Source organism: Oryzias latipes, chromosome 15 (genome assembly GCF_002234675.1).
Source record: "Oryzias latipes chromosome 15, ASM223467v1".
In the NCBI taxonomy this organism is placed as follows: Eukaryota; Metazoa; Chordata; class Actinopteri; order Beloniformes; family Adrianichthyidae; genus Oryzias; species Oryzias latipes.
The window spans coordinates 1,387,785-1,413,224 of NC_019873.2; the positions used below are offsets into that span (position 1 = coordinate 1,387,785).

General features: G+C 41.7%; 1 protein-coding gene across 1 annotated transcript in view; it reads right to left on the reverse strand.

Moving 5' to 3' along the window:
• The window catches only part of LOC101175365 (1-phosphatidylinositol 4,5-bisphosphate phosphodiesterase beta-1), a 40,401-nt gene that overhangs the window by 12,155 nt on the left and 2,806 nt on the right, over positions 1 to 25,440 (reverse strand). Inside the window, exons 2-17 of the mRNA XM_023963072.1 lie at positions 22,920 to 22,997; positions 21,758 to 21,826; positions 14,262 to 14,402; positions 14,098 to 14,177; positions 13,501 to 13,554; positions 12,906 to 12,981; positions 10,584 to 10,684; positions 8,457 to 8,620; positions 6,287 to 6,433; positions 5,071 to 5,228; positions 4,359 to 4,441; positions 4,192 to 4,276; positions 3,947 to 4,112; positions 3,251 to 3,306; positions 1,720 to 1,816; positions 316 to 400 (exon numbers count right to left, since the gene is read on the reverse strand). Of these exons, the coding sequence (XP_023818840.1) occupies positions 316 to 400; positions 1,720 to 1,816; positions 3,251 to 3,306; positions 3,947 to 4,112; positions 4,192 to 4,276; positions 4,359 to 4,441; positions 5,071 to 5,228; positions 6,287 to 6,433; positions 8,457 to 8,620; positions 10,584 to 10,684; positions 12,906 to 12,981; positions 13,501 to 13,554; positions 14,098 to 14,177; positions 14,262 to 14,402; positions 21,758 to 21,826; positions 22,920 to 22,997 (1,640 nt within the window). The remainder of the gene's footprint in view (positions 1 to 315; positions 401 to 1,719; positions 1,817 to 3,250; positions 3,307 to 3,946; positions 4,113 to 4,191; positions 4,277 to 4,358; positions 4,442 to 5,070; positions 5,229 to 6,286; positions 6,434 to 8,456; positions 8,621 to 10,583; positions 10,685 to 12,905; positions 12,982 to 13,500; positions 13,555 to 14,097; positions 14,178 to 14,261; positions 14,403 to 21,757; positions 21,827 to 22,919; positions 22,998 to 25,440) is intronic.

A 25,440-nucleotide genomic window follows, 5' to 3' on the forward strand; every position in this document is an offset into this window, starting at 1 on the left:
GCTGTGATTGCCTCTCAGTGGCTGCTTCAGGCTGCACTCTTTCACTGTGATGCAGGTAAAGACTAATGGAAGCAACCAGCAGATCCTTCTTGGAAAGGCAACATACATGAAACTGAAACGACAACTCAGAGGATGAAAGACTTTGACTTATTTGTCCTCATAAAAGTGGTTTTTATTTAGATCTCACACTTTTTGATTAAATGTCAGCTGTGGACTCTGAAACGGCTCAAACTTCTGAAGACACAAAATAGCAGCTGAAGGAAATTGCGTATAGAGGCAGTTGCCATGGTGAGCAGTGTCAGTTGCCAAGGATACTCCACAAACTCCACTGGTGACTTTGTGAGGTGCTCCAAAGCTTTGGTCTCCACAAAAGACGACATGTGGTAACAGCGGGCGGCCTCTGCACACACAAGTACAAAAACACCAGCATGTCACCTCCCTGAAGGAAAAATCACTTTCCCTCTCTTTAATTCCGTGCTTTGTTTGGAGTTTTTTTCTTGAAGTTTTGGCGGTTGCTGTGGAAACATAGCAAAACCCAGATCCAGAATAGAAGGGTTTCAAGCTTGAAGCTAAAATTTGTTTCAGCATTTTTGATTGTTTCTGTAAAAACTGTAATAATAAGCTTGACAAACCTTTCTGTTGTCATGGTAACAGCATTGGCAATATGTGAATGGGGCTTTGGATTACTAAAGTATTTTTTAAATAGTATTAAAATCTGAAGTAAAAATAGAAATGGTTTAATATGCATTGTTCTACTCTGTTTAACTGATGTTCAAACACCCCGCACACTGTTGCCAAGGTAACGTTAACTAACACACATTTGTGTTGAAAGTTGGTCAACTTTAACTGGGTTGATCTGAGGGAACAGAGCTGCAGATGTGTGACTTAATGGAGAAGAGCACCATCTTGGCAGGTTGTCATGGTAACATGATTGGCGTAACAAAACCCCTTGTCTGTAAATGGCAGGACTTTAAATGAGTAAAGTCTTTTATTCTATTTAGAAAAGCAAAAATGTTATTGTTAGGTCATATCTTTTACCTAAAGTGTTGTGTAAAATTCTGATTAGGATTACCCTCAGAACATTCATGTGGTCATTGTGTATTTTTGTACAGAAAGCTGACCTCGTCCCTGAAGTCAGCCTCTGTGTATCTTTTGGATAGACTTTAGCTTCATGCATTCGCAGACTGCAGCGATAACGTGGGCCGGTCGGCCAACTCTCGTCTCCATGTTTGCATGATGCAGAACTCATCTGAGACTGTCATTATTAAAAGTAGGAATTATTTAAAAAAAAACCTGAAAAGCTACGTTTGAACTGAAACTACAGGACAAAAAATGTACAGATGTGATAGATTCATGTCATGTTTTCAAAGTGAAGATGGAACAGTTAAACCAGTCCCTGTCAAGTTTGAGAACTATGTGTGGCTCTGCACAGATGAACACAGGTTGAGTGCGGCTGCATAAAAATCGGCTTGAAAACTATTAGAGCAGTTGGGTTGTCTATTGTTTTCTGTTAAGCAGCTCTCAGTCTCTTTTTTGCTGCTAACAAGACTCGTTTAAAGGAAAGCTCCACACCAACTTATCTGAAGTTAGTGTAAACACTACAGAGACAGTCAGTCTGCGAAAACTGCAATGTGGCCCTCAAGGGCCAATAAAATTTGATTACTACAAAGACAAATAGAATCATGCCAGCTGGTAGGGTCAGAAGATTCCTCCTCTTACTCTTTGATGCCTCAAAAGAGTTGAACTTGGTTGGCTGGACGTAGTTTACCAGAGTGGACATTTCTTCTGTTGCCACGGCCTCCCGCTCTGCTGAGCCCTAGGCACAAAAAACCATAGGAGTGAGTTTACAGAACGAATGGATGGAGGACAACGAACACCAACGCTTGAAAAGATGTGCTGAAGCCATTACTGCAACACAAACACACGGCTGACGTCACCTACATGCCCATACACATGCAAACTTCTGCTTGTCCATGTTCTTGTCATGCTTTTTTCATTTACTTGTAAACTTTCTTGTGTTTTCAAGATGGAGACCCACCAAGGTTCTCTCTGTGTAGGTTTCATTATGAAGCTCAAAGCGGCTTATTCTGAAGAATGCTTATCAATAGGTGTTAGAGTGACACAGCAGATACATTGTTTATAAAATAAACTGTGGTCGATAGTCAAGTTGGGTTTCTGGTGTTATTTTTGATCAGGAGAACATGTGTGACAAGTTTCTGCAGCTCTTGTCTTTATTTCTGTCATCTTTGATGGTTCTGGACGAAGTGGGTGCTGGTTAGGGAGATGCTGGTCTGAAGATTGTGCCCTTTGTTTTGCTTTTTTTAAATAGAGTTGTCTTGGTCCTATAGTGTCTTGCAGTTTCATCTGGTTTCATTTGACAGTAATCCTTAGTGCATTTAAGAGTCTGGTTTTCAGGTCATCTGCTTTCTCAACCCATTGTTTCTTCTTGTGTTCATGTTTATTGAAGTTTTTCAGTTCCTGAATGTAAGCTTAGTCTCCTGCTATTTGAGCCCTTCACCGTTAGTTTCTCACCGTCGGACTGGCATCAGGATCCAGTACAGGTCAGTATAGACTTGTGTAAACAGACCCACAGCTGTCTCTTGTTTCTAACGTGGTGCTTTGTTCAAGATGTCTGCGTGATGTACCTGAGTTAATTTGTAATAAGTTGGTCTTCTTTTGCCTTGTTTGCTTGTTCATTTTAGAAGCAGATCCTTGACAAGTTCTTTTGGAACAGCAACTTAATGTGATACTCTTGCTGAACACCATTTATCTTCTAAACCTGTTTAGTTCAGTTCAAGGTCACAGGGATGCTGGAACTTACCCAGAGACTGTGTGGCGGAGGTGTGGTACAACATGGAAAGTTCTCCAGTCCATCACAGCACCACACAGAGACGGATAACCAAACACACTTACATTCATACCTGAGGGACCATTTCATGTCACCAGTCAAGCATTTGAACTCCATGGGTTTGAGTTCTCCTGTTACCCTACCTGTATCAGTGTCAAAACCTGTAAAACATCTCAACCTGAGGTTAAGCAGCAGGAGAAACCAGCCGAGTCCACCCAAGAGGTTCTAAACCACAAGCCAAATCAGACAGGAAGAGTATAGATGACCAATGGAGGTGACGACAGAAAAGCATGAAACCAAAAGCACAAATGTTCACAACTGGATCAACAATGACAGCTGTAAAGCCGTGACACACTGGTGAACAATAACACAGTGGAGGGGGGGGCCTCTGTCAGCTCTGACCTTTTTACCATCATCATCGTCATCATCATCTTCTTCTTCACTCTCAGCCTCAATGTCTGTTAAAATCAAACAGGACTTCACCATCTCATCGCCTCGTCTTCTCCACATGAGCAAAAAAGACTAACTTTGTGTTAAAGCTGCATTGATTCATCAACACTTCACTGCAGTTAGATTACCTCCAGTCTATGACAGGACTGGCCATGAGGCTTTAGTGAAGCTGTCATTTTGACTCTGTGAGACAAAGACTTCAACCAGAAAGCCTCAGAGGCGTGAAGCTGTGCTTCAGCTGCTCTGAGAGCCATGAGTGGCTGGTCTCCAGGATCATGAAGGATGCCTTGTTTTCACTCTGAACATGGACCTGTTTTAAGGTCCACAAACCAAAGACTTGAAAACAAACATGGACTGTTCACGGTCTCTGATCTCATCACAAATGCCCTTTCACTTATTTACAGAGGCCTTCTGCTGAGGTGTCAAAGGGCTGAAGAAGTCAATCTGGACACGGAGGCTTTTAATCACCAAGCCTCTACCGTCTGCCCATAGCAAGATGACAGCTTGATCACTGACGAGTCTTTCCATAAAAATGTTTAAACTCAAAGTCTAACTGACATCTTTCCAGCATCACGCAGAAAAATCACCATTTTATGATCTGACTGTCAAAGCTGAATGTGATAACGGTCCCTTTGTCTGGTTTTATACCTCCTGTGTTGTTGCTAGGAGACAGCGGTTCGTAAATTTGATTGGCAGGTTGGTCGATTGGTCTCTTGGTGTCTGTGCTGCTGCAGGGTTTGTGAGATTTCTTGTTCTTAATGAGAATTTTTCCCATCAGCTCCAAAGGACTGGGCAGCGCAACCCCGGCTTCCAGCTGCCATGACACACAGCAAGGGAGACAGGTGAGCCGCGCTGAACGCCATGAACAAGCAGATTCATTCAGTTTGTCTTACAGGGTATTTGTCCAGAGGGTCGATCAGCAGAGCATCTCCAAAAATGGACCGGCAGTACTCAGCCATTTTAGCCTGCTGCTTCAAGCTGAAACAGAACATTTCATCATCAGAGGAACATTTCAACACAAACAAATGTAAAAAGCAAAAACAAATGATGAGGTTCTCACGAGTCCACATGATTTTCAAAGGAGAGGATGACTGGGAAAAGTGAAGTCTTGAAGGCGCACTCTGCAATGGCTTCGATCACCTCCTACAAAATAGAAGTTTAAGTCACTTTGAAAGGATCGCATTACACCCTTGGATCCAGGACCATCCAGGAAAAACGATGACTAACAGGCTGTCCGAACCAGGCAATGCTAATCATACTAAATGTTCTAACTGTGATCTCACAGTCTTCTTCAGCTGCAAAAGATGAACCTCAACAGTTTGATGAAAATGACATGAGACTGTCTGTAGGTCTGGCAGCAGCTCTCCAAAAACAGCAGACTCATCTGAGGCTTCAGTAGAGCATTCAGTCAAAAGTGCTCTTCTCTAAGAATTCAAACACTGAAACTCTCCTCGATGAATATCCTGTTATCTCGTGTTATTCCTGGAGGGGAACACAAAGTTTAGCAAAGAAGCTTTCATGACAGAAAAGGTTGGAAACTCCTAACTGGAGATAAGAATGAAGATCTGAAGTATCTCTGCCTCAATCCAAACAGGGAAACAGGTTTTTCCAGAGTCTTCTCAGCACTCAAACGTCAGCTGTGTTCTTTCTGTGTGGAGGTTTTTGTAACATCAACTACAAGTAACTGTCTAAACACAAACAAACTGCATGAGCAGTGACAAACAAAACTTCACCAACTCAGACAACAGTAAGACTGGACGTTACTGGCTGACCTTAAATGAGATTTCAGACGTCATAGTGAAGCCGTGTGTTATGACGGGCTCCTCCTCTGCAGTTCGTCCTTTCCACACGTCTAACTCCACACAGCGACAGCCTGCCAGCAGAACCTGCCGGTACATCTCCACTGAAGAGCTTCCTGCCAGCTGGCCCGCTGAAGCACAAAAACCATGCTTTCATCTTCATGCTGCTGCTACCTCTGGATTAAAAGGAAACATTTACCAAACCTCAAAACTATTTTTTACTGACGAACTTTAGGATATGACTCTTACGTCTGCATGATGTTGAGGTTTTAGAAAAGCTGCACATCGTTGCTGCTTAGATTTAAATGAATTCATTCTTCCCACTGGTCAAAAACTGCTCAGATTCTCCAGTAAATTGGGATGATATTTACTAGTAAAAACAAGCCCCACCATTCATGTTTGTTGTTCACCTTTCAGGCTATCCCGTCAGGGGTTGGCACAGTGAAATCAGCTTTCACTGATTCACACAGGCAGTTTGGCAGAGACCTCCTACACTTGCCCTTCCTGATAAGGACCCACACTATATATAGATATCTATCTATCTATCTATCTATCTATCTATCTATCTATCTATCTATCTATCTATCTATCTATCTATCTATCTATCTATCTATCTATCTATCTATCTATCTATCTATCTATCTATCTATCTATCTATCTATCTATCTATCTATCTATCTATCTATCTATCTATCTATCTATCTATCTATCTGTCTATCTAGATGGATATATTTGTTTGTTTTTTGCTCATTACACACCCTGAGAAGCAAACCGAGGTTTTCTGCATGATAGTCCTACACCCAGCGAGCTGAGCTAGCCCCACTATTCATGTTTGATGGAATAAAAACCCTTTCGTCAGCGCCTTTCCAGCTGACAAGACCATAAAGTGGCTCCTCTGTGCACTGCTCTGTTAATAGAACAAAAAAGCAATTTTGTTTAATAACTTTAGATGGCATCAATTTAAAACCAATACAAATTTTAATATGTGCCTCTGATTTTAATGTCCCCTTGCTGCTTTTTTCATAAGCCATGAACCAAACAAAGGAACACAGACAAACACCGTTTGATTTCTTCCCCAAAATGACCAACACATTTCTGCCCTTCAGTTGATGACATGTTTCTGCTCTAAAGCTTAGTGAAAGAATCAAAGGAAGTTCTGAGGAATCTACCCCTTTCAGGAGCTGCGTACCTGTCAGATATGTGTTATGGGAGGAGTTGATGAAATAGTGGGACATGGGGAAGCTCATGTCTTCAGACTGATCCAGTTTCTCTGGTGGGATGACTCCATTTTCATCACTGGACAGGTACATGGAGAAGGCTTGCAGAGAGATCAGCCCTAAAGAAACAAAAACCAACAACATTGTGGATCAGAGCTGCTCTGACTGCATTCATTAGAGTTCAAAACCACTCATTTCACTCAACTTCACCCTAACTAAAAGGCGCTAAATTGATTTTGCTGGTGTGCTTCGGTATATTTAGAGGAGCAAAATTACAGTTATCACTGTGTCTGTTCACTCAGTGGAAAGGTGGGTGTTGATCCTGTTTGACTGTAAAAGACAGACACTAGAGATTACAGTAATCACTCAGAATACCAGAGTTTATCTGCAGGTGAACAGAGACCTTCATTAGGAGCAGACCAGTTCCTTTGTTTGGTCCAAACCAGGATTCAGGTCAGCTTTCACCCCTACCAAACCAAGACGGTGGTCAAAGGAATCCAGATCTGATCATCCAGATCTGGATTTTTAGGTCCCAAAACAGGACCTAACCCAAATCAAACCAAACAAAACCCTAATCAAAGCAGAAGCAAACCCAGCGCAGGTTTAAACCTGGATCAGACATGAGACCAAAACTGCAACAGTCCAGCATCAAAAACTCCCAAATAGGATGGTTTTTAACATGCTTAGCATTTGCAGCTAGACTTAGTATCCATGACCGCTAACCCCCCCATTTGGCAATTGGCACGTTTCAAAATGAATCAGCAGGGGCCGGCAGTACACATCAATTTCCAGTAACGAGGACACTTCACAAATGGTGGATGGATGGATGGATGGATGGATGGATGGATGATGGATGGAGGGATGGATGGATGGATGGATGGATGGTGGATGGGTGAATGGATGGATGGATGGATGGATGGATGGATGATGGATGGAGGGATGGATGGATGGATGGATGGATGGTGGATGGGTGAATGGATGGATGGATGGATGGATGGATGGATGGTGGATGCATGATGGATGGATGGATGGATGGTGGATGGGTGGATGGATGGGTGGATGGATGGATGGATGGATGGATGGATGGATGGATGGATGGATGGATGGATGGAGGGATGGATGGATGGATGGATGGATGGTGGATGCATGATGGATGGATGGATGGATGGTGGATGGGTGGATGGATGGATGGATGGATGGATGGATGGATGGATGGATGGATGGATGGATGGATGGATGGTGGATGCATGATGGATGGATGGATGGTGGATGGGTGGATGGATGGATGGATGGATGGATGGATGGATGGATGGATGGATGGATGGATGGAGGGATGGATGGATGGATGGATGGATGGTGGATGCATGATGGATGGATGGATGGATGGTGGATGGGTGGATGGATGGATGGATGGATGGATGGATGGATGGATGGATGGATGGATGGATGGATGGTGGATGCATGATGGATGGATGGATGGTGGATGGGTGGATGGATGGATGGATGGATGGTGGATGGATGGATGGATGGATGGATGATGGGTGGATGGATAGATGGATGGATGGATGGATGGATGGATGGATGGATGGATGGATGGATGGATGGATGGATGGATGGATGGATGGGTGGATGGATGATGGGTGGATGGATAGATGGATGGATGGATGGATGGATGGATGGATGGGTGGATGGATGGATGGATGGATGGATGGATGAATGGTGGATGGATGGATGGATGGATGATGGGTGGATGGATGGATGGATGATGGGTGGATGGATGGATGAATGGATGGATGGGTGGATGGGTGGATGGATGATGGGTGGATGGATAGATGGATGGATGGATGGATGGATGGGTGGATGGATGATGGGTGGATGGATAGATGGATGGATGGATGGATGGATGGATGGGTGGATGGATGGATGGATGGATGGATGGATGGATGGATGGATGGATGGTGGATGGATGGATGGATGGATGGGTGGATGGATGATGGGTGGATGGATAGATGGATGGATGGATAGATGGATGGATGGATGGTGAATGGATGGATGGATGGTGGATGGATGGATGGTGGATGGATAAATGTTTAATGAGAGGATCAGGGGCATGGAATGTAGTAAACTTTGTCTGAGGAGTACCTCTCTTCAGCTCTGCCTGGTCAAGCTGGTGTCTCTCCATTAGAGAGAGAGTCTGAGCGGGCCGAAAAGGGGGGTACAGGATTTCATTCAGCCGTGGGTCTCTCTGCTTGTTGTTGATGAACTCTGTCATCTGGTCGATGGACAGCATCCCACCATTGCCTCCTCTGCAGGAAAGTGGTATCAGAACACCGGGACAAGCTCTTTTTTTCAGTTGATTTTTTTCTGACGAATAGCAGAATAGCAAAAAAATGGATCTAGTTCGGAGTAAAAGCAGTATCGGTTAAAAACCACAGATAAAACAAGATTATGTTGGTATAAAAAAAGGTATAAAATCACTCAAGAAGTGAAAATGATATTTCTGGCAAAGTTTGTCAGTTCTCTTCCTGTTGTGCTCTCTCACATGTTTGCCTTTTTATGTACAGCTCATGAAACCCAAGAAAACAGGATTTCAAAAATTTATAATACTGGAGAAATCTGGCCAGAAATCTTTTAAACTGATTTTCACCAACTAATCATCTACTAAACTCAAAGCACAGGTTCACCACATGTCATTAAATTGGTTCAGTTTGGTTTACTTGTCTCAGTTTGGCTCATTATGGGGAAGGCATCAGACTTAAAAACTGTCCAGAAGTAAGAACTATCTGGGTTAGTCACAAAAGTTCTTAGCTTAGGGGACTGGCTGTTCACAGAGCTCTGTGTTCAAGCAGATCAACAGAAAGTCTGATGGAAGTATGGCAAGAGAAGATGCCCCAGCAAAAGTAATGGTTGTGGTCTTCAGTGGATTATCAAAAGGACAAGATTCAAGAATCTGCAGAAATCCAGAAAAACTGGAATGAGGTGGAGGAACAGCTTCAAAAAGCTCTAGATTTGTGAGATGAGCTACAACTGTCTGGTTCCTTGGGTCAAGAAATCTTCGAGCCTGAACCAACAGAACCGTCTCAACTAGGGATGTCCCGATCCAATCACGTGACCGTAAGTCAGGCCTAAACACAGTGTTGATGACTTGATCAAAAATCAGATGTTGTCTCCCATTCAGTGTCAGATATTTAGTCTCATCATAATCATTGTTTTGCATTTCAAGCTTATTATCTCGGATAATTGCACATCATGAACGGATCACCATATTTATTGTGGCGCCAGTTTGAGCAGGAGGCACACAAAAACAGTTCAGTAAAGCTAAACTAAGCTAAACTATTATTTACAGATATTTACAGTTTCAGACTTCTGGGAACAAGGACTCTTCTAAAAAACATTAGGGGTTGAATTGACGGCAAGTGTGTCTACTGGATTGTCTTAATGCAAACAACCTACAAAGGCATTTTATCTGACCCGAGCCTTTTTCATTTCTCTTCTCAGGGCCCCTGTTAAGCAGAATTAACTACTATGGTAATAAAACCCAAAGTGTTGTGTCCACGTATGCTGATGTCTGGTCTTAAGAGGTTAATATAAAGAATTTCATATTCTCTAAAACAACAAAAACTAATAAATGGTTTCATTGACACGCGTCAGGCACTAATACTCATCATCATATTTATGCTGTAACAACGGCTTTAAAAGATAATCATCATTTATTTGTCAGAATTTTTAAAGGAAACATGAATCATATCTGAAAAAAGTTTTCAATCGTTCTGAAGATACTACAGCTAAAGTCACCAAACTTTGTCACATGACTAATTAATACCTCTTTTTAAAAGTTAATAGTTGCAGTATTTTTACTTGATTGTTGAAGCCACTTCACAGAACTGCTCTGTTTAAGTGTTAAATGTTTTTTCTTACAGTTGTCAAAGATTCAATAAAACGAAGAATTTGTAGAAGTTGTTTTATTTTGATTAATTTGATTATAATGTCTATTTTTTAATCTTTTTGTGAAAACTGAGCAAAAAATTAAGAGATTTCCCCACAGTTTTCACATTTTTTGAAATCCTGTATTTTTGGGTTTTATGAGCTGGAACCCCGATTTATGTAAAAATAAATAAATATTTAAAAACAATTAAACAGCCCTGAAATGAATACACATTTCCAATATGTTTAATTTTTCTTAGAAAATGTCTTCATATGTTCTGCATGTTGCAGGTTCCTCATAGTTGGCCTTATTTGGTAGTTAGAGACAAATATGTGTGTTCTTACTGCAGCTTGAAGATGTTTCCGAGCTCGGGACGAGGACACAAACTGTCCAGGAAGCTCTTGTAAACTTCAAGAGTAAAGTCCTCCACTCTGATGCTGTCACCCTGCCAGAAAATAAGACAAAACATAATACAGAAATGCACGTGTTTTACAATAACGTCCTGGTCATTAGTTTCTGTTTTCTTCACTTTAGAGCTTCTTCTTTGTCTTTCAGCTGCATCCTTTTGGGGGTGCCATAGCTAATCATCTGCCTCCATCCAACCCTCTCCCTGAATCCTCCTAACACCAGCCTCCTTCATGTCCTCAAACACTACATTTATGAACCTCCTCTTTGGTCTTCCTCTAAACCTCTTAGCTCCAACCTTAATATCCTTTTACCAACATCATTTGCTGTTCCTCCTCTCAAAGTGTCCAAACCATCTTCATCTGCATTTATCTCCAAAACACCATGATCTGTTCCTCTGATGTATTCATTCCTGATCCTATCCATCTTGGTCATCTCTGCTACCTCCAGCTCTGCTTCCTGTCTCTGCATCAGAGTCTCAAACCAACAACATGGCTGCTCTCACCACACTCTTTTGTCACACATCAATCCTGAAACCTTCCTCCACCCGTTCGCACACACCTCTTCACTTCTTTATCACACTTTCTGTTGATCTGAACTGTTGACCTCAAGTCCTTAAAGTCCTCCACCTCTGCTCCATGTAACCCCACCGTTCCTCTCCAGTTCCTCTCAATTACACACAAATACTGTCTTGCTGCAGCTGACCTTCGTTCTTCTCCTTTCCAGAATAAATCTCCACCTCTCTAGATGTTCCTCCAACTGCCCCCTCCTCTAACTAAAGATCACAATGTCATCTGCAAACATCACGGTCCATAGAGGTTCCTGTTTAACCCTTATCTGTTAGTCTGTCCATCACCCTTGCAAACAGGAAGGGGCTCAGAGCTGATCCCTGACCAATGTCTATGTATGTCCATCCCCTGCAGAGGCCTACTCCACCACACTGCCTTACTCCACCTCCTGCAGGACATGACTGCAGCCTCCTTCCTTCCCCCCATCGCCAGGCTGGGCAGGAAGCATAAAAGCCTCAGCAGCCCCTGCTCCAGCGGCAGCAGAATTCCCTGAGAGGGATCCGAGGGATCAGCTTGCCCCGGCTGTTGGACTGTCTGTGGAAAAGGCCTGGTTTTCCTTCTTTTCATGTATGGTTTTGTCTTAGTAATGTCCCTCTGGTTTAAGTTCCACTTTAGGCTCAGTGGGTAGTTGTGTTATTTCTCCTCTTGTTGTATTTTGGGGGATGCCTTCAGTTTGTTAGGATGATGTTTAGTGCCTGTGGATTTAAGTTTGTTCCCTTTACTAAACCTCCTCTTTAATGCCATTGTGTTCTCTCCCACACCCGCGCTTCTAAAAAACGGCTGCACTGTCAGTCTAAACCAGCGGTCAGCAATGTTTATGACTGTGACAGATTGGCCAACGATGAAACCCAGGAGCAGGGAGGAAATTACACAAATCCTCAAATTAGCAAAGGTTTTAATAACCAGAATTAACACAACCAACTCAGGGAGGGTTCAAGGCCACGCCTTATTGATGACAAATCGGTTGCAGCTGTGACTCTCACAGGAGACCTCAGAGGAGGGGAGGGCAACCAGGAGAAGTCACAGCCTGACAGACTAATCAAAACGTTAAAAAAACACAACAATAGGCATTTCACGACAATGTTCTCCCTAACAACTGTACCATCACCAACTATAATGTCAACACTAATCCAAAGAAAACCCCAGACAGAAAGAAAGTCTGGGTTTAATCTGACCTTGATTGTTTTTTATTTAACAAACTTAATTAATAACTTCAGAAATGTCAGCTGCTTTCCACTCTTCATCCTTTTCAATGTCTTCTGTCTGTCTTCATCCTTACTGATCTTTGCCTCTTCTGCCTCCATAACATCCAACCCTTCTATTCAATGCTCTCTAACATTTTCCTCATTCATCATATCTTCAAAGTTCTCCTTCCATCTTTTCATCCCGCTTGTGGAACTGGTCAACATGTCATTCTCTTCAAGGATTTCTTTTCTTAATCATCAATTTGAGATAATGGAATGTGAATTATTGTGGACCAAAGGTCAAGAGTTATCCTGGAAGCCATGGGCCAAAAAGGACATGGTGGACTGAAGAACAGATCATTGTTAAAGCTGCAGAGAAAATATGATAGTGCATGTGGATCCACGGGGCTGGGGGGCATTGCATCTCTGCTGGTGAAAGAATCTGCGCTTCAACAGCATCACCTTCAAATACAGGGAAACAAATGCAGTGACATGAACTGCTCTTTACCCGTCCATACGGCAGTCTACAACTGTCCAGCGCGGTCTCCACTCTTTTTCTGTCCGATGAAAAGAGCCGAACAATGCTGAAACACACAAAGATGACAGATCATCCTGAGTGAGCACTGGGGCAGCTCCAGGTTTGTGACAGAAGATCACAGGGACCTCTCATTTACATCTCAGGCCTTTCTGAGCTCACTGGAGATACGATGCAGACACAAACCATGATGCACCCTTTATTTTTTATCTCTACTTTGTCAACCAGAGGTACACATTCACTCCTAATCCTTTAAAGACTCAATCTTTGTCAGACATTAGCTCACCTTCATCACTGTTTTATCATCTCACTGGTTGATACCAGGTCAGTGCTGAATTAAGCACCTTGGTGAATCCTGTCCCTGTTTTTGTTTCCCCAAGTGAAATTAACTTTATATTTGGAAGCAAGAGACAGAACAGAGGAAAGTTTGAGTTTAAAAGTCTCCACAGAGGCTGTTAGCCTGTTTCTCAAACCCTCTATGATTGTCTGCTTTGAGTGAGAGTCCAAAAGCTTTGTTGGGACCAATACTTACTGAAAACTGGAAATGTGTCTGTAGGGATTTACTCACTTTTTCACGGGAATTCTTCCGTCTGTGTTCAGCTGAAGTGTTAAGCGGACATACCTGAAACAAGAGCAGAGTTCTGTGTCATGGAGGTGAGGCTTCAGCAAAGATCTGAGGAGCAGCAGCCTGAACCTTACAGAATGCAATCAAAAATTCACATTAACACTACAGGGTCAGAAAGAACACTGCTGAGAGAAACTGCAAAGAAAATCCATCATTTCATTAGTAAGAACTCAACAGCACAGCTTCAAGTATTAAACATTGGGTCCAAAAAGATCACGGAGCTTTTAGGCTTTTGGAGGGACGACAGTTTGGGTTTGTTCAGGAGCTTCAGGACAGTAGTATCTTACTCTCATTGAATCCAATTTTCCACAAAAACTGAGAATATGGAACCTGTCCAAAGTTTAAAGAACTTCATACTGGGGGAAAAAACATCTCCATTTTTGTGGAAATGAGCACCAATTTTTGAACATGGAAAACAAGAACAAAAATGACACACGTGTCTCCAAATGTATAGAACTGAAACAAGGTATTTTCCTTTTTTTCTCAGAAGCTGCGTATGTGTGCATGCATGAGTGTGTGGGTGTGTGTGAACAGACTCACGCTTTAAGCAGACTTTGATCTCTGTTCAGGTTGTGACTCAAAAGGTTTGAAGACAGAGAAAAGAGCTCCTCACACCAAACCTGCAATGACACAGGGCCTGTAATCTTCACCACGATCATCATTGTCATTCCCTCCAGTCTCAGCTGTAGGCATAACCTCAGCACCTTTGCTTCATCCTCCTGTGAAGCGATGAAGTTAAGCTGGTTAACGTTGACGAGGTCTGAAGCCGTAACCACGGTAACCATGCGATTCTCCAGCCGACCCACCAGGTTTCCCACATCGAGCAATTCACGCAGCTTGGCTTCCTGGAGGATGATAAATAGGAGCAGGGTATGAGCTGAAAGAAACCCAGGAGGAGGAGGTGGAAGGAGCCGTAAATGTCATGAAGTGTTCACAGACAGTTTCTCCTCAGAGTCAACCAGCAGCTCCTTTCATTGGAGATTCATTTGTGACACAGCCGTCAGACAGAAAGGACTTTTCTTTGGATTTTTGAAAAATGGTTTGCTCTTACAGTTACAGGTTGTCAGTTAAACACTTCCCTCTCCCTTCTGTTAGTGAAAGAAAGACCCACAAAAATCTGAAATAAAAGAAACTCAGAAAAATAAGAACAGTCACCGAAACCAACCATCTAAAAAGATGCAAGACCATTGCATTAGACAGCCAAGGATGTCACGCCGTGTCACACATGTAGAGTTGGAGCCAAGAAAGGGAGAGCAAGGTGGATTAGCGAAGGGTTTAATTGTAATGCACCCCTCTCTGACTTACGTACCTTTTCTTTTCTTTTCCTTTTTATAGAAGACCATTATAAAAAATGAGAGATTTGAAGAATTAATAACTCTTTGGAGTATTTTGTGGAGAATTACTTTTCTATTTCCAGGACCTGTTTTGCAGGTGTTGCATGTTATACTGTTATTTTGAAACTTTTATTGCTTTTTTATGATGTTTTGCTTATAATCAGGCTTCTGTTTGTTTTAAACAGACAAGAGCTTCTTGTGGTTGACAAAACCCCGGGGATTCTGACTTAGTCGGCCCAGAGAAGAATACAATCATTTGCACAGCAATTCTGCCTCTTAAAAGTAGATACCCGTTCTCCCTCTAGTAAGCTTGGTAAACTTTTGTCCTCCTCCCAGCTGATCTGATCTGTTGCTGTTATGGCCTTTCCCCATCTAGCTTTGTCAGCAGGATTAGCTGCTGAGCAGGTTAAAACCAAGTTCTTGATGTGCTTGCTTTTTGAAAAGCCCACAACATGATGATGCCTGTGTTTGTTGGTGCACCTTGGGTGCCCAAGTTTAGTGGGTTCGACTCAACGCTCAATTACTGTGACTGGAAGGACCAGTAATTGGGCCAGATACAATATTTAGGACAAGCAGAACAACAAATGGTGGGGGTCCTGTCGAGGGCCTTGACTGGTGCGGCTCAGAGTCAATTAACATTTTAACCGAGGAAGAGAACAATAACATGGCTTTTTATAGTATAAGAAAAGTCCTAATTTGCCAAGAATCCAAGCCCCAGATGCATAAACACAGCTGATCCTTTCAGCCAGTGGTCCACATACGAGAAAATAATAGGTGGGCGTTGCAACAAAAAGGGAAATATTGTCCAGTTCTGTAGGGATTATGACAAAAGAAGGCCACATTGAAGCCAGATCACCCCAACTTTGGAGGCCCAGTCATTTGGGTCAGGATGGAAAAGAAAGTCAAAAGGGCTGCCTGGGGAACTGGTGGGCCAGTACCCTCTTATGCATGTTGTGCTGTTACATTAACAGAACTTCTGAAAACAGACTCCCAAACCAAACGAACGCAACAAAGCTTATCTGGACCTGATCTTCTGTCGATAGATCCATACATACATACAGAGGAGCTGACTGAAGGGTAGGTCGAGGAGCAGAAACAGGTCAGGGCTGATCACAAACAAGCAGATGCAGGTGCAGGTATAGCTACAGATACAAGTTTATGGCGTATGCTGTATAGAAGCAGGTAGTTGTTTCTGGTGAGATGAGGTGTTCCGGCAAAGCAGCTGGAACTCCTATAGCAGGACTTGGTTTACATAAGCGCAGTCACAGGTGGCAGCCATCAGCAGACCATGACCCATCTCTTCTCACACTTTGCAAGTGGTTTCTCACCCAGCCTTGAGTCCTTTACCAGAGGCTTAAGAGATTAAGTTTCCTGTGCAGTTTCTTAGCAGTTCCTGGCGCTGTATTTTTCTGGAGTATCAAGTCAGTTGTCTTTCAAGGGGTCTGCACAGCCACAGTTTGGGTTGTCTGGTTGGTTCGGCATTACTATTCTATCTGTATATAAAAACCTACAGGATCTTTGTTCTCTACCCCTTTCAGAGGTGTTTCTCTCTTTCACTTTGGGGTCTCCTGCCCACATTCTGTCCAGATGTTGTCCAGACTGTAGATGTTCTCTGGAGTTGTGTGCTGGGTTTTCTAAGGGGCCTTGTGGCACAGCTTACATCTTTGGTCTTGTCTGGTGTGATAAATCTGTTCCTTTGTTGCTCTGGTGCTTGTTCAGGGTTTGCTCCTTATGGAAGCAGATCTGTCTCATAATTTAAAACAAAAGTCAATACCCAAAATGCTTTTTCACTTTTCACAATAAGTCAACTTCGTTGAGTCAAAATGAAAATGAAAAATCCATCCACCAAATGCCTTTTTCTTTTTCTTCTTCAACACAATTTACCATGACATTCTGTCACTTAATTAAAATGATAAAAAAAAATAGTATTCGACAATTCATTTTCAAATAAGTCTTTAGCCATTTCAATTTGATGTATCTAATTTGTCAATTGAAATGGCTCAACAGAAATACTTGTTCATTTTCACAATGTAACTGCATCAACTGCTTAAAAAATACAATTAAAATCAATCCTCCAAAATGCTTTTTTATTTTCCACTTCAGCATTCCTCATTCTGTGACATCATGAAAGCGTTAATGCAAAGAGGGGATTGCATATTCGTTTTTACATCAACCGCGCAAAAACTGTCTTATAAATAATTTCCGGAAGTTCCTGAAGGGAGGCGGTGATGACATCAGTGCTCTCTTGGTGTGAGGCTTTGGAATGCAAACAGGACCAGCCGGCAGCTCAACGCCAGCGAAGCATGTCTCTGAGCAGTGCAGCCGGACTCGTAGTTTTGTGTTTGTGGGCAGGGGATAGTCCTTTGTTATGGTGTACGCTCCGGAGGAGGCTTCTGACCGCAGTCCGTGAGTGATCTGACTCGGGAGAACCATGTCTCCAAGCAGAGGAGCAGCTTTAATTGTGTGTGAGCTGGCCGAGGCGGCTTTTGAATGCAAAAATGCAGCGCTCCAGCATAGATTTCGCCATGCTGAACTTTCCAGATTTTGGAGCTTCCACCTCTTGGTCCACACTCCTTTATTCTTGCTTTGTTCAGGAGCGAGGCATCCTGGCAACTCAGGAACAAGCCCTGAGCACCAGAGCAATAGAGGTACAGATCTACCACACCAGACAAGACCCAAGGTGTAGGCTGTGCAAAGACATCCCAGCACATATCTGCACAGTGTGCGACACATGGAGCGCCACAATCAAGTGACTGAAACAGAGTACAGTACAAAAACATGTTGACAGAATATGGCCAGGAGACCCCAAAGTCAAAGAGGGAAACACCTTTGAAAGTGATAGAGACAACTGGACATTGTAGTGGTGGGGAAAAGCTGGTACCTGGGATCTACTACTATCTCTGAAAGTCAACAGTGACCCTGAATGTAAGCGGAGATGTCTGACCTGCAGACAACATACACCGCTGCACTGGTATAAGCTGCAGAAGGCTAAGGACTTTGACAAACACTGTCTTGAGACATTACAGCACTGAGAACTCAAACTCTGAGAACTCAAAGGAAAACCAACTATAGAGGATTGTCAGAATATGGACCTTATTTCACAGCATTAGCACATAATTCTTATAACAAAATTACTTAATTATTAAAGATGGTTAAAGTGATTGATCTCTACTCATATCATTTCACTTGGTTTTCCAAAAAGTGATTTACATTCACTATTTTTCTAATAAAAAATAATCTGCGCACATTTTTTAATTTTTAATACTTGAACTCTATAGTGTTATGTCTATTTACATAACTATTAAGTACTTCATCTTTGTCATTTGATTTTTTGATACTTAAGGATTCTTAATGACCTGAAACTGTGTTAAGGTATAAATGTCTTATAAGAAGTTATGAACCGGATAATGAAAAATCATTTAAAGAAAATAGAACGGTAGAACAAGGTTAGTGTCACAAGAACAGGCAGACGGCTGGATCCAAAAGCTGCAGGTTTATTAGCTCAACTTAAAGTCCACAAAGCTAAATCAGGGTCAGGAAGGCAGAGGTCAATAACAGGGATGAGATCATCAGATAGAGGGTAGTCGAAATCCAGGTGAGGATCAGGACAGGCGGCAAACAAACAGAGTCAAGGTCAGAAGACAGAAGATCAGGTCCAGATATAACACTCAGTAATGAAGGCAGAGTGGCACAAACAATACTTCTTCCATTAATGGCATATGTTGGAATTTTTTCTACCAGGAGCCTTTTGACTTCAGCACAGACAGATACGCTGGTACATATGTGATATTTCTCTTAACCCTTGTCTGCTATCTTAGATGACCCCACCCTTCCATTGACGTGTTCTTCCTACCATGACAAATGTGGATAAAGGTGGAAAGATTTCATGTAATCCATGGACACCAGTGAAGATCACAAATCATTGAAGAAAAAAGGTTCAGAGCACTGTCTAGTGGGTCTAGATGACCCAACTCCCAATGTTGAAATGCCTAAAATAGCACAAGGGTTACAAGACACTGCTTGGACAAACAATACTTCTGCTCAGTGCAGAGCTTAAGTAGGTTGTGGTTGATTGAGTGAATGAGAGTCAGGTGTGCATCGTCCAGGAAGTGTGGCTAGAACTCTGGAGATGGTTTCCGCTGGTGACCAGAGGAGGAGACAGAGTTCTGACTTCTGACAGCTGGGATTATAAGTTTGATTCCTTCCACTCCCTTTCAAGCAATCTATGATTTGATGACTTATTATCCTACGTTCTTTGTATGGATGTAAAACTCTGTTGATTGTATTGTTTGTGCAATACTTTTGGTTTGATTATTTCCAACTGAGTTAACAATTTGCATGGATCTTTTTAAAGATCCCAACTCTGGTCAGTATTGAGTAAATTTACTTTTTGAGTTTGATCAATTTAATTTTTTTAGGCCTACAAACACACATTATTTAGTATTTTTAGTAAAAACCTTAGGTGAATTTAAGTCAGCAAATTATTGTATTTAAGCTACTTCAACTTATTTATTTTGTTTATTTGACTCAAAAAAAGTCCATGCAAAGTGTTACTATAATTTTATCAGTACTATGAACTAAATTACTTCAGCTGAAACAAACACCACCATTCTAGTTTTTTGCTTAAATTGTTTATTATGAAAAGAAATATTTTTTTTCAACAATACACCTTTCTTTTTTCAATATGTCACAAAAATTAAAGAGCTATTCCACCTCATAAAAACGTATTTCTCTTTGCTTCTCAAAAATGAAAGAGTCCAAAAAAAAGCAAATATTGATGTGACTGCAGCAATATCTAATGTCATGCAATTTGTACAAAGCCAAAGAAATACTGCAGTGACACATAAAACCTTCAAAATCAAACATACTACTTAAATTTAACATTTGTTCAACCAGCAACAGTTAACAAGTTTCTATAGCACAGATGTCAAATTCCAGGCTGTGAGGGCTTGTTTTCCAGGTTTCCTTGTTCTACTTCCTGCTAATCACCTGTGTTAAGCCAATCAGAAACAAAAAAGATGACGTTGGTGGAAACAAAGAAACTGAGGCTCTCACTCCCTCCAAATGCCCTCCTTGTTTTCAAAGTTCTGGGTTCACACCAGACCAGGTGATCAGAAGATCATCACGCAGCAAGTTCTGGAAAACCAGCAAGACGTCAGCCCTCCGAGCCTGAAGTTCAACTCCCCTGTTTTAGAAGAACGTTTACATCAGAAGTTCATTTTTTTTAAGACATTACCTATGGGCTTGGTTTGTTTCAGGGCATCAAGCTCAAAGAATACTTTCTGAAACACCTCTAAGTTGTTCTTCTGACTTTTCAGTAACTTATGTTCAGGGCCTATATCAGCCCTGGTGTAGTCCCACTTGCGATGACAAAAGACTTCCCCAGTGATGTCACCATCTTCTTCCTAAAAGTAATTTTAAAATAATAACAGTGTTTAAATCCAAAAACATGGGATCAAGTGTCAAATAAGTCCTCTACCTACCAACAGTTCTTTGAAAAGCTCTTCCTCCTTTTCATTTAGGTAGATCACCAAGGAAGGAATAGCCGCCTCCCTTTTCATCTCAGAGGAATGGTTCTGTGGAGAGAAAGGGGAAAGCGTGATATGTGCATAAAGGTCGCAGATAAGTTAGGAGCTGGGCTTTCTCCATAAACTTTTCAGCTTTCAGGAAGCTAAAAGTGAGAAATCAGATACAAAAATACCACAGATATATTAGCTGCCTTGGAAAATAAATACATAATGCTCAGATATAAACAGAAGTTCCATGTATGACTCGTTATGTTATGAAGTTAATCTGAAGAGGACGCTACTTAACAGAAGTAAAAGTATTAAAAACGTATAAAATGTCTCTCTCCTTCTAACACCAGAACTGGATAAATGACCCCACTGAACCTTTCAACTTGAGCCGACAGTCGCAGACAAGTGTTTCTCCCGCCAAAAATATATTCAAAACGCTAATGTTGCATGTTTGCAACAGGAGGAAAAGTTACATGATAAACATGTCAGGAAAAAAAGAAGACAGAAGAACTCTGCGAGGAGGCATTTCAAAAACTCTTTATTCAGTTGAATTTGAGATTGCAATGACACTGAATACTTAGTTCTATCCTTGTTTAAATTTAACGCAGCCTCTGGCTAGCTTCCAGAACAATGAAATTCAGTTGCTAGCTAACGTTAGCTAGAAAACGAGGCACCTGCAGCAAGTTTTTTCCCCTGCACCTCTTGGGACAAAGTTGAAAGATAATATGTTGACTGAATCAGTTTTGCCCTTAAAACAAATTTTAAAAATGAGCACTTACCAGAGAGCAAAGTCCTTCAATGAGATGCTCCATGCTTGCTGTTTCTCCTTTAAGGCGGGTCTGTCTTTCTGCTCTGGCTGCCCCAGTTTTTTAAGAACGCTCAACATGAAATCAAGTTTCACCAACGTAATATTTTGTTGTCGTTATGTGAACACATATTTGGTGTAAAATACTCTCAAAATATAAAAATGTTTCAACTTTAATACATTTTCAGTTCAACTCACTTCTTTAAATAAGTTAACAACTTGCTGTTATAACTTTATTAAGCGAACTTAAATATTTGGGCTTAAAATGTTGTTTTATTTAAGCTCCACATACTTACCCCATGAACCATTTGTTATAGGCCCTAGGGGAGTCTAATAATGAAAGTGGTTCCTTGCTTTTGGTCTGTTGTTTAACAGAACTGTTTGAAAAAGTACGCCTGGAAAAAAACTGTGGAGCCACAAAATGAATGAAGTCATATGAGCTTGGTGTCCTGTCATCAAAACTGAACAAACACTGAACAAAAACAAATGTTCCTGCATTTTAACAATGCTCAGAACACTTAAAATGAAAAAAGAACAAACATTACCTTTGTTGTTTTGGTGCTTCTTCCTGTTCGGACATCCTTCACGACAGTCAGATCCAACAACTCTGTGTCCTGATGAAAACACACAAATGACAAAATACACAAAAACAAACTCCACTTCCTGGGTTCTTAAGGCAACATTTCTGTCTTATCCAAACCATATTCTTATCATAAAATATTCCATTGAATGTCTTTTTCTACCAAAGTTGCGGGTCTCTTCTTTCCACCAAACAGGACAGTTTTGTTCAAAGCAGAATAACTGTGCATCACCAGATGAAAACAATGCTACAAAAAGCAATTCAGTTTGTTCTGTTTTCTCTATCCTTGGGTTTTTTATTCAAATTTTGATCAAGGCTCAACACATGTATTTTGGTTTTCATCTTCCTAGTTAAAGAGTTCAGTCTAAGGACATTATTTGTCTGTTTAGTTGTTGCAGACTGACAACTTTAGTCATTTCAGAGGGGAATTTCTAATGAACTCCTGCTGCTCTGCAGGAACTATGTCCTGGAAATGACAGGTTTTTGATTTTTCCTAAAAAAAAAAAACAGCGTAATTGTAATTAAAGACCACTGGGATCGCTTTGACAATCAATCAAAAGATGATCGGAGTGGGACTTTAACCGAAACACGAAACGCTTGTCTTTTTTGTACTTTTTACATTTTTAACAATTGAGATGGTACAACAGACATCTAAAAGTTATTCCTTTTGTAACTCAGCAATTCAGGTGAATAAACTGTTGACATTAAAGAGATTTTATAAATATATATTCAATCCAAGTGCTTGTTATCGACTAACTTTATAAACAGCCTACATAGCTGATTGTCTGGATGTTAGTCTGTTCTTTTTAGACAACACTCTGATTTATTTAAGCCTTACACTGTAGCCTCTGCCCAGCATCCTTTGAACTTAGACCATCATGTTGGCTCTCCTTGTTTCATTGGATCTAATGCTGCTGCTTCAGATGACTCAGATTTTGCAGGTATTCGTTTTCGGACAGTTATCACCACATCTCCATAGTGACATAGGCGGGTTTCGAAAAGCTCTTAAGCAACAATGATTACTGCTAGCAGAATGCCTCCAGCTTCTACCGTGTAGACCGCTCAGAATGAAGATGATCTGGCCTGAAAAATGATTATTGAAATGTTGTGTTATCTTTGCACTCTACCTTGTTCTGGTCAGTCCAGTAGAGATAAAATCCATTGGGATCCACATGAAGGGTTACAGGTGTGACAGTGGATAGGTCCTGAAAAGATAGTAAAGAAAAACTAATGAAGGGGGTGGGGTAAGAAACATCACATGTTTTAACTATAGGCCGGTGTTTGTTTGATACCAGCAAATATGATGTTTAAGCTTATCTCATCCCTGTGAGGTCATGCTTCATAGTTTCCACCATGAAACGCAGAAAAGCAGAGGAGGTTTGTCTGCATTTTCAGTTCCTGAACAGAAGTGAAGCTGGTTTGAAGTTGTGAAAATTTGTTGTGAACATTAGATTAACTTTGCTTTAAAACCCGAAAGAATTCAAACAGGTGTGCTTCCACAGATACGCATAAAAATGTATTGTAGTCCTGAGAGTAACAGCAGTATTGGTTGAAAGCCACAGAAAAGAAGAACACTGTGTTTGTAAAAAGGTAAACAAATTGATTTTGGTAAACTTTTCTGGTAAACTTTGTCGTTTTCCCTGCCTTTACTGTTTTTTTTACTTGTTCTGTCCAACAACTGAGCAAACAGATGAGCCCTGAAGGCCTTTTGTGTTGGACAGGTTTTACTGTCACATAAAGGGCTCATGACTTTTTGAATAGCCAGGGTGTACATTTGGATAAACCCCTTTCTGTTTTTTTGTTTTTTCATCATTTTGTACTTATTTGTTACATTTTGTGCTTTAAGCAAATATATATTATTTTTATTAAAGGGGAGGGAGAGGGGGAAAGTGTGTGTGTGTGTGTGGGGGGGGGGGGGGGGGGGGGGAGAAAAAGAAATAAAGTGAGAGGGGGAGAAAGTGAGGGGTTAAAAGTGCTGATTTGCTAACTTGAATACGTTATTATTTTTAGCTTCATAAAATTTATACTAGATCTGCAGGAAGGCAAATTTTATATCCAAACATGGAATTCTGACACTAAGATGAGCGGAAGATATCTGTCCAGCAATACACTGTGGGTTAGGAGGAGGGATAAAGCAGACAGGGAGCAGTGTGGCAGTGTGCACCCCCCGTCACCCCACCCCCCACCCCCCGAGTGCTGCCCTTCCCACTCTGGAAAATGGAGGGTGAGCCCCAGCGGGCAATGGCTAGGTAGCCCCACAGGCCTGTCCCCACCCATGCACTCTCACACACACATTCTTCTGGTTGCCCCCCGCCCCGCGTGTGTGGTGCCAACATGCAGTATGTGCTGTCTAATGTGTGAGTGAAAATTGAGGGGCGGATCGGTGAGAGATGAGCACGGATGTTTCACCGTACCCCCCTCCACCAGACCATCCCCACAAGGCCCTAGAAGAATCAAGGTGTCTAATATGTGAGTAAAAGTGGAATAGATGGCGGGTGCCGACGAGGCCCCAAAGAGAGTCACCCCCGGTCAGCCCCGCCAGCATGTCCCACCAATCTAGGTCCCGGAGCCCTATGTGCATGTATGCAAATTTGTTTGTGTGGGGGCGGGGAGGAACAAGCGGATAGGCACAACTGGGGGAAGAAGGTTCCCCCCGAGCGACCGGCCCCCCAGCCAGGCCTGCCAGCCGCAGACAGAGACCTTTACTGTTTTATGTACATGTGATGCAAACAAAAAGACGTCCAATCACAAGCTTGTATCTACTAAGTCAGGTCACTTAAATCGGTTAGTTCACAATGGGCCCAAGTCCAAGAGGTTTGTTTTTCCAGGAAATGGTTTTAATTCCATAGCTTAAAGGGAGGCTACACCAAATGATTAATACTTTACCCAGATTTAGCACCAGTTCATAGCTTACAAATGCTATAATATCAAGCACCTGACTTTTATCATTTCAGAGGACTAGCAAACTAAAGTCTCTGGACTTGGGCCCTTCTTGAATTAAACAGGGGTGCTCCCATCTTGGATAACTAGTGCTGCCATCTATGGGATAAAGCTAAACCTATGCAAGAGAGGCCCAAGAACAGGAATTTGCACTTAATGCATTTTAAATGTCAGGCATAGTCAATACATTACAACGGACTTGGGAGGTTTTTGCACATAATCAGATAGCTTTTTCCTTGAAGACCATAGAACATAGAATATCTCTATTTTGAAAAATTGTGTACTTGGGCCCCTTTTGAATTAAGCGATTCAATTCCAATTGGCTGAAGGTGAACCACAGCTAGGGATGTGTGTTGTGTTCATTAACCCTTGTTCTATGACCCCCCCCTTACATTGACGTGTTCTCCCTACCATGACAAAGGTGGATAAAGGTGGAAAGATTTCATGTAGTCCATGGACACCAGTGAAGATCACATATCATTGAAGAAAAAAGGTTCAGAGCACTGTCTAGTGGGTCTAGATGACCCAACTCCCAATGTCAAAGTGCCTAGGATAGCACAGGGGTTAGACATAGATTTACCCTTTTTCTAACGGTACTTAAAAAATGGCTTAATGAACTAAAATGACACACTTTGTTTAACCAAAAAGAACAAAACAGTCTTAAACATAATTTTTTATGTTTGATGCTACAATGCGTTTTAGACATTT